At 39.1% G+C, this 15,371-nt stretch overlaps 1 protein-coding gene across 3 annotated transcripts in view; it reads left to right on the top strand.

Annotated features, from left to right (window-relative positions):
- The window catches only part of METTL4 (methyltransferase 4, N6-adenosine), a 37,762-nt gene extending 26,740 nt beyond the window's left edge, over positions 1–11,022 (top strand). The window contains exons 8-10 of one of the 3 annotated variants that reach the window (XR_008820509.1): positions 4,454–4,528; positions 7,224–7,375; positions 9,167–11,022. Coding sequence is in view for 2 of the 3 variants with exons in the window: in XM_056330059.1 (XP_056186034.1) it covers positions 4,454–4,528; positions 9,167–9,234 (143 nt within the window). In the remaining variant the exon portion in view is untranslated. Of the gene's footprint in view, positions 1–4,453; positions 4,529–7,223 lie in introns of all 3 variants that reach the window. The other 2 variants (XM_056330059.1, XM_056330061.1) reach the window with 2 other exon arrangements.
- The last annotated feature ends 4,349 nt before the right edge of the window (positions 11,023–15,371 follow it).

Here is a 15,371-nt window from a genome sequence, read left to right as displayed (position 1 = left end):
CCTTTACCTGACCGTTCCCGGTGTCCACTTTCCCCATTGCTGATGAACCCTTCTGTGAATTTCTCAGCTTATTCAGACTGTAGAAAACAACAGACAGCTCCCTATAAGGCAGGCGTAGTGTTTTCTAAACCATCTGTGACTATTTTTTGACTCATCTTTTTCCACGTGACCCCAGCCTTTTCACTCCCTGCAGCAGAAGTAGCTCCTTCCATGTCTCTTGCAGGGGCATCAAACCAAGCCATAATTACAGGCTGCATGTGTTTAGACTTAATCCTTTGCCTGGAAGGAACTGAGCTGCTGCTAGCAGTTACGGGTACTTGCAGTTCCCTGTCCTGTGAACGTTGCAGCCTCGTGTTATAATCTCCATTCGTATCCCACCTGCTGTAGAAATGAACTACAGCTGCTCTTGCTATCTATCATTTTTAACATCTTTTATGTCTTTTATTGACCTTTAGAAACATCACAAACTACAGCCTTAGAAACACTGAGCTAAGTATCTAGCAATTCTCACTTCTAGGTCACACGGTGTGTTGGAGCTATGCTTTCTCTTTTATGGTAACACTTTCACCTGCAGACATTTCCTTTTTATCTGCTTGTCCTAGTATAGCTTGTTCATGTGGAAATATAAATCTGTTTAATCTGTTTAGATAGAAAAAAGACCAAATATTTCAGGAGTCTTTCTAAAAGCAGCCAAAGCATTTATCTACTTCAGTTACAAGTATTCCAGCTATACCCAACTGAGCTCTATGTCTGGGGAGAGCTTAGTATCATACAGAGTTCTCCAACTGGATGGGGATCTTTACTGTATCATTTGTGAGTAGTAAGTCTCTTCTTTGACATTTACAGATGGTGTTGCCATTTCTTACCTTCTAACTTTTCCAGGCAGTGAGTCTTCCAGGAGGGCCTGAGCTGTCTCAGGCTGAGGCTCACTCGCCTCCTAAGGGAAATTGTTTTGCAGTTTCAAATACCTCAGCTATTCATAAAAAGGCAATGCGACTTTGCTAGCCTGAAGAGTACATCTGTCTCAGTGACTCACCACAGAGATGCTGAAAACAAATCCACTTGCCAGTCCTGATAGCGGTGCTTGGTTAGTTGGTGATTTCATCCAGTTGGAAGGACAAAGGTAAGCCTTCTCAGGAAGGGCTTTGGGCAGATGGGTCAGGCAGAGGCACCCAGCCAGGACAGCAGCTCAAGGGGAGAGAGAGCTGAGGGGTGCATCATCTGGTTCATTAGAAGAGGAAGCACTTACCTGTTACGGGTGGTGTCAGACTGAATCTCTAGCACCTAGGAGAAGAAAGAGAACTGTTGGGTATAACCAACAGGGACTCTAGGAAGAGGTGACTGGTAGCATGTAATGGGGAAGCTTTGTGAGGACCTCCAAGAGAAAAGTAAGAAGTCTACGTAAAGTCTGAATTCCAAAATAAAGGGTCAGTATAAAGGTTAGGATTCCTAGTGAAAACTTGCAATGCGCTACTAGCCTTTAAAATATTTAATGAACTTTTCACTTATTTCTTGAAAATTTTACCTGTGACGAAGATTCTGTTTAGCTTGTGTGGCCTGAGCTTGTTTCTGAGTTAGTTTCTCCTCCCGGTTTATGTTGGCAGTACGCTCAGCTGTGCATGATGCAAAATGCTTAGCCGTGTATAATGGAAAAGATTGGAAAGGCAACTCAGGCCTTCAGCTGTGTTTTTTAAAGAATCACTTTTCACATGCTCATTACTGAGTAAGAAGCTCAGTTTCATATATGCTAAGTCACTTAGCATGGTTTACTAAGTCACAAAGATGGTTTACTTACTCCGTCTTTGGCAGCAGGATAGTAGGTGAAAAATGAAAATGGAGGGTCTGGAATAAGATGAGAAAAAGCAGAATCAATGGTTTCAGAACATTGTAATGAGGGATAATGTGTAAAATAATGTAATGTAAAGGGTCAGCATTCTATTAGACAATGTTGTGGTACGTTGTGGTGTTCACAGCAATTGATCTCATGTCATGCTAGACCTAGATCTGCTTGACATTTATTTATGCTTTCACATGATTTTGAATGTCACAAAACAGTCACCTGACTCTTGAAAATCCAGCTGAGACAAGAGTATTTTATTTCTTTAGCTCTGAATAATAGAAATGCTTAGCAGGTACAGTTGGTACTTCCTCAGCCAACTAATAGAATAGCATAAGACTTACTTTGAGAACTTTATTTTGTTCAACAGGTAATATAGCCATCAGTCACTCATTGCCAGTCTAAGTGTGTATTTGCAGTGTGCATGGGTTTTTAAATGTGCTCTCTGTCTGGGATAGGTTTTGTCTTGCCAGACAACCAAAATGGATGCATAGTCTATTATTGCTCAGTTCAAATCTGACTATTGCTTACAACGACAACAAAAAGATCACAGCAGAGAAAATGGTCCACAGTTGTGTAAAAGAAGATGTGCTAGTTACTGAATGAACTGAAAGCAGAGCTAGATGTCACTGCCAGTTCTTTTCCTGTGTGCTAGAGGTGAATATCCCGTGGTCTCCGGTCTTACCTAGCATGTTCTTCTACAAACCCTCTGTTGCGGAAAAGCTGGTTGTCAACTGAAGAAAAGCAGCAAATACTGAAAACCACTGATGGTGGCACTAGAGGCCTATCCCTGTATTCTCCTCTCCAGAAAGCTAATAAAGAACATCAAAAATAGATGTTATCAGGCCATCAAGAATTAACAACATGCAGCAGATGGTAACACCTACCCTTTGCTATATACCTAATTTTAGCTCAGACTATTTACCAGCAAGCTGTGGCAAAGGTTAAGGAATCCAGCTCTGAGGAGTGGGAAGCGAGTAGAAGACAGGAGGGAGCGGAGAGGTTCTCTGTCACTTCTGGCCCTCTTTTAGGTTACCATTTTAATCAGTGGCTTTGCACACTATTATTACTCTCAGTGAAATGAATGAAGGTGGTTCCTTCAAACCCAAACTATCAACTGATAGTTTACAGCCCACAAAATCTATGACACACCCAAGAAACTGGAGCTATATGTTATGGCTGAAATTGAATGATCTTCCTGAAGGTCTTGTCAAGGGAAATGCAATTACATTACGCAGTGTACGTGTATGTGCTTATGGATGTACATATGTATTTTCACTCATCGTGTTGTGTCCTTACCTGGCATTTTCCCTCTGCTTTATTCATTTTTCTTTCCTGACACTATCAACGCTGTGATTTAGGACAGTAAATGTGCATTGATGCATGTTGGATGCGCCACCTTTGTGATGGATCATCTAGACTGAGAGCATGTTTTCACTGCCGGCTTAACTCAGGTTCCCACCCACATTTTAGTACAAATCTGTCTGTCAGCAGTGCACTTAAACTTTTCACCTGGGCTTATCTGAGCTCTGAAAAGATGTCTGCTGGCCCAGCAAAGGGCACAGGCTAAAGGCAAGGTGCTGCTGAAAGGCAGTCTCTGAATGTCCAACTCATCAGTGCAGCTCTGCTGTGCCCAGTCTGGCACAGGGAATGAAAGATGTCGAGAATTCTCCCCCTAGGATGAAGGATGCCACTGGTGGGGTCAGCAGGGCCCGCAGCAGATAGGTTTGATACCCAGGTGGTCTGGTTTCTCAACTAGAGGAGAAGCTGGTGCCACTGCTGGAGGTGTCCACCCTGGAGGCTGCAGCCCCCTGGCAAGTGACAATTGGCATTTAACAGCCTCACCTCTGTGCTCTGCACCACCGAGGCCAAACTGTACCGACTTTGCTACAGACTTAGCTCATGGGTGTGCATGCTCACATCCTGCAGTGCAAGACCATCGTCGTTATGCTATCCAAGGGACTGACTGGATGCTCTGTCCTAACCTGCACCCTTTTATGGACCTTTTCTTGCTCAGTCCCTGCTAGGTGTCTTGGCCATAGGCTTAAATTTGCCCTGAGTCTGTACTGGGAAGTTGCAGGGAGGTCTACAGATTAGAAGAGCTGAAAACTTCTGAAGGAACATGTAAGCAATGGCAGGGTTTTCCCCAAAACATCAGGAGAAAAAAACGTTCCTTTGCTCCTCCTTTGAGAGGCTTATGTATAGATTTAATTTCTTTTTTTGTTTAATTGCCATATCACAAGCTGTGTTTCCTAATGGGAAGTTCGGTGCACAAGATGTTTTTCTCTGCTTTGGATGCTTTGTGTGAATAGCACTTCAGTGAGAAACTGCTCTGAGTTGCACAAGTGAAAAAAAAATGTCTCAAATCCCTGGTTCTGATATACTGACTAACTACTGTGAATTGTCTGTATTTTGTGCCTGGTTTGAAGTGCCTGAAAGTTATTGGTTTTTATATTTATTATTTAACAGACTTCTCCTGGGAAGACAGTTCTGGCCTCTCTAGTTGGTTCAGCCATGCTTTTGAAGACTAAAAAGCTTACAAACCTGTTCATTTTGAAAGTTACATTAATGGAAAAAGGACTTGATTTTTTTAAGGTTCTGTTTTCATATTTACAGTTGGAGAGATCATTCATAAGGAATTGTTTGAAGAGTTTTGCCTTTACATTTATAGACCTGCTGGAAATTTCACAGGTACCTGCATTAAATTTCTGTGAGTACTTCAGCACGAATATTTTTTGAGAGATGCAGATAGCCTTTTGTGAGTAGTCAAAATGTGAAATGCTGGTTGTATTAGTTAGGTAAAGCACAATTTGTTATCCCTGAGTGAATCTGATAGCACTGGTGATTACAAAGTACGCAGGAAGCCCCAGTGATGCCAGTAATTCTTGCGTGAGTAAATGCTAACCCATAAGAGCATTTAAGAAGGAAAATTATTAAAGTAACATAACTGTGTATCCCTGGACTCCCAGGGCTTCAATGTCTCTTCAACTTGTATTTGCATAACATCAAGTAAAATCAGTTGCTGGCAAATGCTGCTGTTACAACCAAGCTTTTTGTTGTTTTTTTTTTTCTTGTTACTTAGTTAATGCAAAAAGTTGAGAAAACAAAGAAGAAAAAAAAACTTTAATGTTTCTTATTCCCATGCCCCTTTAATTAAGATCTCAAGAAGTTAATAACTTGTAATAAATTCTACCAAAAAAACCCAGAGAACATCTGGCATTTGACTTCATAGCAAACCTGGAAAACAAAAAGACACATTTTTGTCATTATCCAGCTGACTGCACCATCCTTGGGCAATAAGCAAGAAGCCAGAGTCTGATCTGCTTCCTCTGCTGCCTTAAACTGCAACAGGCCTTAAAAAGAGACTTTCTAGTACTAATAGTGTTGAAATTAAACTTTCAGAGGATTCATTCAAGTTGAAAGTTTGATTATGTTGACACACAAAAGACAAATGTCCTTTCTCTAAAGGACTTTATTCTGCGGCATGCTCAGGAGCTAGCAACAGCCTTGAGTTAATTGAATGCAGTATACGAGAGAAGTATAACATAGAATCCAGATGCAATACAATATATTCAAGTATTTGTCCATATGTAACCAGTTAATTGATTGTGTTGCTAGGAAGCACGATTCAAGGTTATTTTATTATCTTTAGCACAAAGCTGTACAATCACAACATCATACAGGTTGCAAAATACATTTAAGGGCAAGGTAGGCTTAGCTACAATGTTGAAAATGACAATGAATATTTTTGCTTGTTTCTATCTTACTGTACCCTTCATAGCTCAGGGACAGCATCTGGTGCTCAGTGAAATCCTCATTCTATTTAGTTTTTCTGCTAGGAGGAATGACGGTGACAGAAATTGTGTGTGGCTTCCAAGGGCATGCATTCTTGCTAAAAATGGTTCACATTTAGAGTCCTGATTCTTGACCAGTCCCAACCATTCATGTATTATGATTTAAGCCTCTCAAAAATACAGAGATGTTAAAAAAACCATAGAAAAAAATCCTACACAGGAGTTAGTTTCTTTGTCCTCTCTTTCTAAACCTTTTAAACACCTTTTTCTCCATTACCATGAAGTCTAGAAACTTATATAAAAGCTGAGATTCTCCTGGAAATCGTCCAAAGGTCTGGGGAAGTGCTGAAATTTCCAGACTTTTAATGAAAGTGTGGGAGCTATATACTCCTATTTCTTCTGCCCAAGTAATCATCTGGACTGTGTGAAGCTGATGTGAAGACAAATGTGAAAGTAACACTGCATCTTACGTTGCCTTTCTTTAGGTCCAAATACACCAAATCAGAGGGGTCTTGCTGGGTTAGAAAATTTTGCATTTTTGGGCTGGATTTCCTATTTTTTCTCCTGTCAGCCACCAGTGCAGCTGCAGGCAATGCTGCCCTGGATGAGGAGCAAGCTGGGGCAGTAGGTGGAGGGCAGTCAGCACCACAGGGCATGTGGATATTGCACCAGCCTATGTCACCCTTGAGGTACAGTGGTGAGGAAGGAATGAATGGGTCAAGGTGAAGGTTTTTTAAGTTCAGGAAAAAGCTAAACCTCATTAAAGGCGTATGACATTTCTACTGGCCAAGTGAACAGCACAAGCTTACTTTACCACCATTCCTGTGCAAGCACATGTACACTTCAAATTGTACAGTTTTTGTGTGTAGCTGGGGGAAATGACATAATGTAAAATTTATAACTAGCTCTAACTGAAAATGATGAGGTAGCTATAAATGCTGTTACACAGTATCTGACATCTTAATTCCTTGCTATTTAAGGGAGACAGAAATGTTTGTGAAACATCTGAGAAAGCTGTTATTTTTAACAAGTGACAGGCTGATCCTAGAACATAATGGCCAGGAGCTTTTTAGCAAATTAAATAGCATGATGTTCTTAGGATGAGTGTTAGCTAGAAAAAACTTCCCAGAAACAATTATTTGAGGGCTAAAAATGGGATTTTATTGGGGATGTCAAATTATTGTAAATTATGGGTAGCTTGGAAAAGGGATTTCCATGCAGAAGTGTTACCTTACGTATCTTATCTATACATTAGATGTAGTCTGATTGTATCCAAGAGAATGAAAGCACACCCTCTGTATCTTCAGTTACAGTGTCTGTGTCAGCTTATCTCCTTGAGAGTGCTAGTCATGGTTTCCTCTAATACATTTAAAAAAGAATATGGATTGCATATTACTGTATATATTCTTGGATTTCTTTGAATTTAGTAGAAAGTTAGAAGTTAGCGTTGAGACCCTGAAGCACTGTACACAAACTAAGAAGTGATGATATCTAATAAGAAAGGAAATTGACAAGTTGAAACAGAATAATAAAGGAAGGAAAACATTGATGCCTGCATGATCCTGGAAGATGATTGTTATGTTCTGTTACAGAAATTAAAATAACTTCAGCAAGGATTTATTACTGAAGAAAAGTAGATGTGGGAATAAAACCCAGGAAAAAAAGCAAAACCAAAACACCACTGCAAACAAAAAGCCTTTGGCAGAGAAAGGACACCAATCAAGACACAAACTGAGTTTTGAAAGTATTGGTAATTAAAATGCTTCATTTAGTATGGACAATAATAAAAGAGAAGTATATTTGAAATCCAAAGCAGGTTTATTACTATAGCAGATCTTCTAGATGCTAGTTAAGAAGTTATGATTTATAATATCCAAAATTAACCCAGCTATAAAGAAATCTATCTGTTAATAGTTTTGCTACTGCATCTGCCATTTTGGTGCATGAGCACCATTTGCTCTTTTTATCCAGGCTAAAAAACAGCAATCAAAAACCTGTGGAGAGTTTGCGTTTTTTAAGGATGTTCTAGCCCAAGCTGGTTTGATACAGCCACCTGCAGTAATTGCCCAGCTTGGTGATTCATTAACCAGTTGTTGAATTTTGTTTCCATGACAACTTCCTATATTGTGTTATCTTATAAACTCAGTAGAATTCAACCATCAACTTAAAACACCTAAATGTTTCTCCGAGATGCATCTCTTGTTTCCTTGGCAACTTCCTTTCAAGTCACCCTAGGATATTTCAAGGCACCCAAGACAAATTCCATCACATTGATCTTTTTAATGAATTTACACTGACCTGCAGTATACTCATTGTACCAAACTTAAAATATTAGATGACAGAATCTTTATTGATTTCATTCAAATGCTGCTTCTCAGATGAAATCCAATTACTTTGACCCAGTGCGTACATTTTCCCCATTAAGGCTGCAAAAACAATGCTGTAAGGCACTATCTATATATATATACAGACCAATTTGAAGATTAAAACCAACTTTGCATACTAAGTGCAATATTTATGACAGAAACAAGGACACGTTTTTCTGCTCCAGAGTAATATATAATTATTAAGATAAATTTGAATGAGACAAGGTGAATGCAGAAGAAAACACAAGAAGCATTAACGCTTGCATTCTTTCTGGTACATTGAAAATGCAGTAGTTAAAAAAATCATAACAGAAGCAGAACATCCCAGATGCTAAATCCCCACCCCCCAAAGAAAAGAAAAAGAAAAAAAAGGAAAGATGTAACACTGATGTCATCCTGGTCACAAAATATGGCAAAAGTTGGTGATTCAGTAGGTCTTCCCTTAGTTCTGCACATGCTATAAATTGTGCTGCCTTGGAGCAGCGTAAGATGCTGAAACAAACCAGATGAATCTTGCATCTTTGCTGCAGTCTCTTCCTCCAAAGTCCCTTAAGGAAACAGTGACCAGTTCTGAGCCAATATTTAGTCTCTACAGTGGGTAAAGGCTATTTTCATCTCCCACTTTTCTCCTTCCAGAGACTGGTCCCACAGCTTAAAGAAGTGAGAGCTGGATCTGTGACAATTGAATGAAAAAGCGGAAAGCAGATCAGACCGTGAAAATTAATCTCTTCTGGAGATCAGAAAGAGCTAAAAGTCTAAGATCCAGGCGCTTTAGTCTTATTACCCATCTACATTATTTATTCCTACCATCTCGGTATTCCCAGTGTAAATCCATATCCTATTATTTCTGAAACTGGCCTACCTTCTTACATCAGCATCTGTACTTTGCTGACCTCAGCCCTGGTTTAGCATCTTCCTGTTTTTCTCATGGCTTGCTTTCATCTGGTTTATTAAGTATGCTTCACTCTAAAGTGACCCAGACAACACAAGTGCACAGGCTGATTTAGCCTCTGTGCAGATGGATGCAGAAACCATTAAAGTTAGCACCTGCAGCATCCTTTGCCGACATGTTTTTCAGATCTCTCCTGCAAGGGTAATTTGCTGCTTTCAGAGATGTTCTGGAAGCTTTTGCATCTCAGTTTGAATGTCTCCAATTGACTGTTTTTCAGAGGAAGAGAGATGTGAAGTCGAGAGAGTGCTCCGCAGCGCCCGTGCTTGCTGCTTTGCCAACCTTTAGGAGCATTTGCTTTTGGAGCCGGAAGAAAATTTATGTTTGTGCTCATATTCGCAGAAGCTCAAGGTTTAGGAACAGGTGTTGACTCTGGCAGGATATTTCAAACTTGTTCTTAAAATTTCTTCACAAGGATGAAATAACCCTTCTTACATGACAAGAACAACTTCCTTTTCTGAATCTGTGTTACCGAGATGAGCTGGCTCAAGCAAGAGCAACTTTCTGAGTATGTTTGAATCTGAGGTTTTAATCTGAACCAGGTAGCCTTACCCAGGAAAGACTTGGGGGTAGTCTCTTTTGGTGAAGATCCTTTGAGTCTAGTTCTGTCTGGTGCACATGAGATCAGAAGGGAGGGAAGAAGCAGTGGAAGATGAGAAGGACCATGTTTTTACGGCTGTGGGAACTGGCTGTCATGGTGTCAAGAAATACAAATATTTATGTAAAAGAAATAGAATTGCTGCTGGCAAAGAGATGAATGAAGGATGTTTTAAGAGAGAGAAGAGTAATTTTACTGATTTGAAGTTAGGCTTGGTACCAAGGAGAAACCTAGACAAAATTAACTACTTTAAGCTTTTAAAAAGCCGATCAAGCAAACAGACTTTAGCAAAGCCTTGAATCACATTAATGCTAATCGACAGATGTGCAACACTTGAGAAGAAGATGAGACATAGAGTTATATATAAAAACTAAGTAACAATAGTTTTGTAAGAGGTAACTGGAGATGATTAATTCACACCTTAAAAAAAGAATTAGCGAGTTCTTTGTCTAAGCCAGAACGATCATTCCTCTACCTTGTATCTGCTGCTTTCTTACTTTCGCCTGGCAGGAAATGATCCTTTGAAGACATAATGACTTGTCTAATTTTCTGCATGTTAGAAGTCTCATTAAGTATAATAAATTATTAATGCCAAAGAGATTATGGTGGAGAGCGTTTGTTGGATCAAAGATACAAGTGTTAAGCCCTTCTGGCAAAAGCTGTGTTTGTCTATGTCTGTACAGTACCAGTTTACTGGGACCCCAAGCTTGATAGCCTGATAGCTTTGGGTAGGATAAATAATAACAACATTTATAGGGACCAGATTATATGATGAATGTGTCATTTCAGGCAAACTTCAAATGCTGGGCAAGTCAAATGCTATTAAACTTCCTTGTCTCTTAAGCTATATTATATCTTTTTTTTAAAAGAATTGCACATGCTCTTTCCAAATCTCCAATGCATTTCATAGTGTTTGGTAGATGACTTGCACTGCCAAGACTTGCTGTTATGCAGAATGCACTTTAATTAGGATTTTAATGGATTTCTTATGTCACCATTCAGGGTTATAATATGCTGTTTTCTCTGGTGTTTTAGCCTAGTGGTAAAATATTAATATAAAATTTTCAGTAGAAACTGCTCTTTGAAAGTATTTTTTTGTTCTTGCTTTTCTCAACTAATTGTTCTCTGTTACACAAGTATTTCGACTTTATTTAGGTGGGTGTATCAATACACGATAGACTGATTGCTGGAGGAGATTAAAGGACTAGGGTCAGGAAACACAGTAAAAGTCTTCCCAATGATTTCAATTCACTTTGGATTGTGCTGGAGCAAATACTTTAAAATACTACAGTTCCATATTGACACTAATGTTATGGCAGGTTCTTAGTAAACTAAGGTATTTTCTTTCTGAAAATACATGATGCCAAGACTAGAAAGAATATTTCCTGAAAGTGATCATCTGTTTGTTTTAGTCATAATGTAGCTCTGAGCAAGAAACACAAATGTATGTGTGTTTGAAATAAAGAGCATTTGTTGTACATATGGAATCTGTTTTTTGAGGTAATACCTTACTATACCACTGCTTTCAAATCATTGACAGAACTGTGGATATTTTTGAAGAGAAGGAACAATAGCAACAGCAGCTATATTTACTCTGGAGACAGCAAAAAATCCCACAAGGTCAGAGATAGGATGCTGATCTGTGCGTGTACTTTGGGTGTAAAGGAATGTAAAATATACGGCCTTTGTTCCATTTAGTTGAATTCCTGACTTTAATACAGGAGGATTGCCCGAAACAACAAAATGCTGCATGACATGGTGGTACCTCTTTTGCAGCTGGGCATGTGCCAATGACCTGAGGGTTACATCTGCTTTGCATATGAATTTGCACAGTATATTCATCAGAGCCTAATGGCAGGGTTAGCCTTTATATATTTGTATGAATAATAAAGCAACTGCATAAAATATGTTTCAAAGGCTGCAGGGGAAAAGGGTATAAAAAGGAAAACTGACACTTCTTGTGTCCATCCCTCTCTTCATGCATTATTTAACACGCTTTCCACTGCCAATATCCATCAAGCTGAAATTCTTCAGAAAAAAAAAAAAGCTAAAGCTTTGTTTGGAAGACAAAGAACCTCTCAAGGCAGATAATATTTGTCCTGAAGCTGAATGTTCACTTTGCTAGGTGCAAAGCAACATCAGAATAAAACAAGAAGATTTTGGTGCCAGCAGCACCCTCAAGTATATGTAGGAGTGTTGGAATCTCGTCCAAAACTGCCCAGCCAATGAAGTGCACCATTCACCCTTATTCCCCATTTACTTTTGATTTCCCTGGGTGAAGTCTTAAAGCGGTGAAGACTTTGGAGTGCAGTTTTCAAATGATATTTGGCCTTATAAGGCCCAAGTTTGGGCTTCTCTCATGCCTGTAAAACCAGAAGGGTTTTCCACCAAGAAGTTCCTGGTAGCTGAGGACCCTTCTTCTCTGCCCATTACTTTGGACAGGGACTGTATGAGAAGTTATGTTGAGGAAGAAGTGGCTATGACCATTTCAAGTTGTGTTTTGGTCATTTGAGGCTTCTGCTAAGATTTATTTAGAGAACTTTCTTCTTCCCCATAGCATCTTTTTCTGTGCTCAGAATTGGCACTAGGGATTCCTCAGGGAAAGTCTGTTCTTTGACTAGGAAGCTCAACAACATCTAATCACTTTATAGAGAATTTCACTTCAGAGGCAGAAAATGTAGGCATTTCCCTCTTATGTGGTTTTTTTTTGTTTGTTTTGTTTTGCTTCTCTTAATTTCTTTTAAATAAAACTTAAATCTGCCTCGGCTGGTGAGGTCATCATAGACAACATGGGAAACAAATGAAGTATTTTCCAATAGCACATTTTAAGGCCAACAACCAGACAGACCAAGGGCCGTGCAGTCTAACAACATGTTAACAGAGAGGGACTGAATCTTCCATTGCACTGGTACAGCTAAGGTCAGCAGAAAGTAGCGTGCTGTCCTCACATATAGTCTCTTTTGTTAAGAAATGGCAACAAAAGTAAGGTTGAAGTGTCAGATTCTGTGCTTGCATCTGTGTTAGAGCCCCCCTTATCTTTGTCACAGACAGCTGGTGGGTGTGTGAACGTTCACTCTTGGTTGTAAATCAGACTTCAGCCCCAGCTGAGATCTCAGCTTAAGACCAGCACCCCTACCTCAGGCCCACCATAGTCATGAGGCCTGAAGAAATGGATAGATATATTCACTACAACAGAGTCCTGCTGACGTTAAGGCTGCACGTGGTATGGGTTTGGAGAGTTCTATCTGAGTCTATTATGACCTTGTCAAATATTTGCCTTTCACTTTGAAATAGTGCATGCCCGCTGTCAGCCAAGGTCACTTTTTTTTTGTTAGCCAGGAGGTTCGAGCCGTAGCAGATCTCCTTTTCTGCGGAGAAAATATCATTCCCCTAAACCACCCATATTATTGCTGTGCTAAATGTAAAGCCCTAGCAATTTAAACAGGAAAGTGCCTCATGGTTTGGAACAGACACTGTAAATCTGATGGGAACCAAGGGGCTTGGGTTACAGGTGTGTGACCCAATAGCCTGGTGAAAATCCATTTTAATTTGTCTACTTGTAAGGGTTTTTACATCACACTTCCAACACAGGTGTTCTTTTTTAGAAGACAGAAAACCTCTTTCTCTTTTAAACCAGTGATGTACCAATATTGAATGAATGTGAGCTCTATCTATATTTGACTGAAGCGCTTTTGTCATGGTCTGATCAATCTTTCCTGAAGCTCACAGAAGCCTTTGAGCTGGCTTTACTGAACTTTGCACTGTCTTTACTATATGACTGTAGTTTGTACGGGAAGGATCCAGAAGGCTTTGCTTACCTTAGATATTAATCTGCCATTTAGATACCTTAAGAGTTATTTATTCACGACTGTTATGTCATTTTTTTTTAAATCCTTGCAAAGATTATGATTTATTATAGGTATGGTAACAGGACAATTTTTTATAATATAACTAACAAAATTGTTGAAATTGAGTGCCTTATTTTTGCAAATACTCTTGACAGATAATTCTGTGCTTGCTATACTTTTTATTACATAAATTAACAGCATGTACAATGATGGAGGATATAATCTAGTGACTCCAAATGAATATTTGCTTAATCAGGGACTCTAATCAATGTAAAAGTCAGAGGGTTTTATCATGAAAAGTTACAAGTAACTTCTGAATTTTATCTGTTTCTATTCCATGACTGTATTTGGAAAGTATCTATTTGCTATAGAACAATTATAACTGTATAGTCACAAAATTCTGTTGTAATAGGTGGTAGACTGAGGTGCTGCATTTACCTTCTCATGTGCCAAACAACTCCATGTTTTAAATCTCAGCAGTATATTTTTATTTGTCTGTCCAATGTAGATGTGGATGTGTAACTAATATCACTGAAATATATGCATACATTTCCATAATCAGAGTCTTGTGAGGATAGATTTGGATTTAATGGGGGGTTCAAGTCTTAAATGTCTTGCAAACGGCAATATATTGATTAATACTGTCCTCTCAACCAGCACTTAGTTTAACCTGTTTCCAAAATTAATTAACCTGTTTCCAAAAAATCCAGAAATCCACAACTGGAGTAGCCTAGCATTTAAATCTGAAAGATAAATAAAGTTAGATGGGCATACGGCAATTACACTATCCTTCTAAAAGAATATTATTGAATCTGTGGTTGGTAAACGTTTGGGAATAATTCTAAATATTTTTATGCAGAATGTATTCAGTAATTAGAATTGGCCCTTCAGGTAACCTTTCATACAGCAGCGATATTATTTCAAAGTGGAAAAGTGGAATTATTAAATGACTTAAGGGCACAATATTTACCAGATGTAATCAAAGTTTAAGAATGAAGAACAACCAAGACTTGGTTTTCTGTATAACTGCTTCCTGCAGAAATCACTTGAGCTGAAACTGAAACTGAACTGAAATCAGAGTACATGTGCTGGGCAGGGGAAGGTTTGCTTCCATTGGTCCTCCTTAATGAAATTCTCCATGTATGCTACACTGAAACTGTAGTCACCCAGAAGGAGCAAACATAGACAAAAGGAAAGTAAGAACACTGTGGAATTTGATACCAATTCTGTTTCTATTGGGCTTGCCTTTGCACAGCGTGCTTGGAGCCCCATCTCTTTCTTAGGGAGAATCCATCAGCAATTATCAGAGGATTATCACTTCTGAAAGAGGTATACAAGAGGAAGAAGAATGAATGTTAATAGCCAGAGATTGTTTGTTTTTTGTTGTGAGAATGTCAGTCAAATGTTAGTAGCCTGTTACTCTGTAATGAAGCAGCTGCCCAGCTTTCTTACTATCACTTTGGCTATGTATCTCTGTGTCTCAGTTTGATTTTTTGGGTGGAAGATTTTACTCACCTATTATTTCATAAGGTGTGAAGAAAGTCAGAAGAAAATAATTACAGAGCTAGTGCCCTGCCAGGCAATAACCAGTTGATTTATTGATCAGGCTTGTGAGGGCTCCACTGGACCAGAAGACTTTTTATGCCTGAGTTTGCTGCCGGAGGACAGTGTCTGGAACAACTTCTGTCTGCAATAGAAGACAACATTACTCACTCTTAGCAAGGTGCCTGCCACTCAAAGGCTCTGTGAGAGGCATGTCTACAAAGTTTGCCCATGTCCTTGAACCGGCATTATTTGTTCTAAAGTGACTGAGTATGAATGACCAAAATTTCAGAAGTAGAAACATTAAGCGCTTTTCTTCTGTTTTGTGAAAAGCACACCAGAAAGAAGTCTGAAAACAAAGTTGTAGAATTCCATTTGAAAATACTTTCCTATCAAAGTAGGATAAAGAAGCAAACATGTGGTGTATACAAAGTCTG

This window comes from Falco biarmicus, chromosome 3 (genome assembly GCF_023638135.1).
Source record: "Falco biarmicus isolate bFalBia1 chromosome 3, bFalBia1.pri, whole genome shotgun sequence".
Classification (NCBI taxonomy): Eukaryota; Metazoa; Chordata; class Aves; order Falconiformes; family Falconidae; genus Falco; species Falco biarmicus.
Note: the sequence above shows the minus strand (reverse complement) of the source record. Positions and strands in the feature narration are given on the sequence as shown.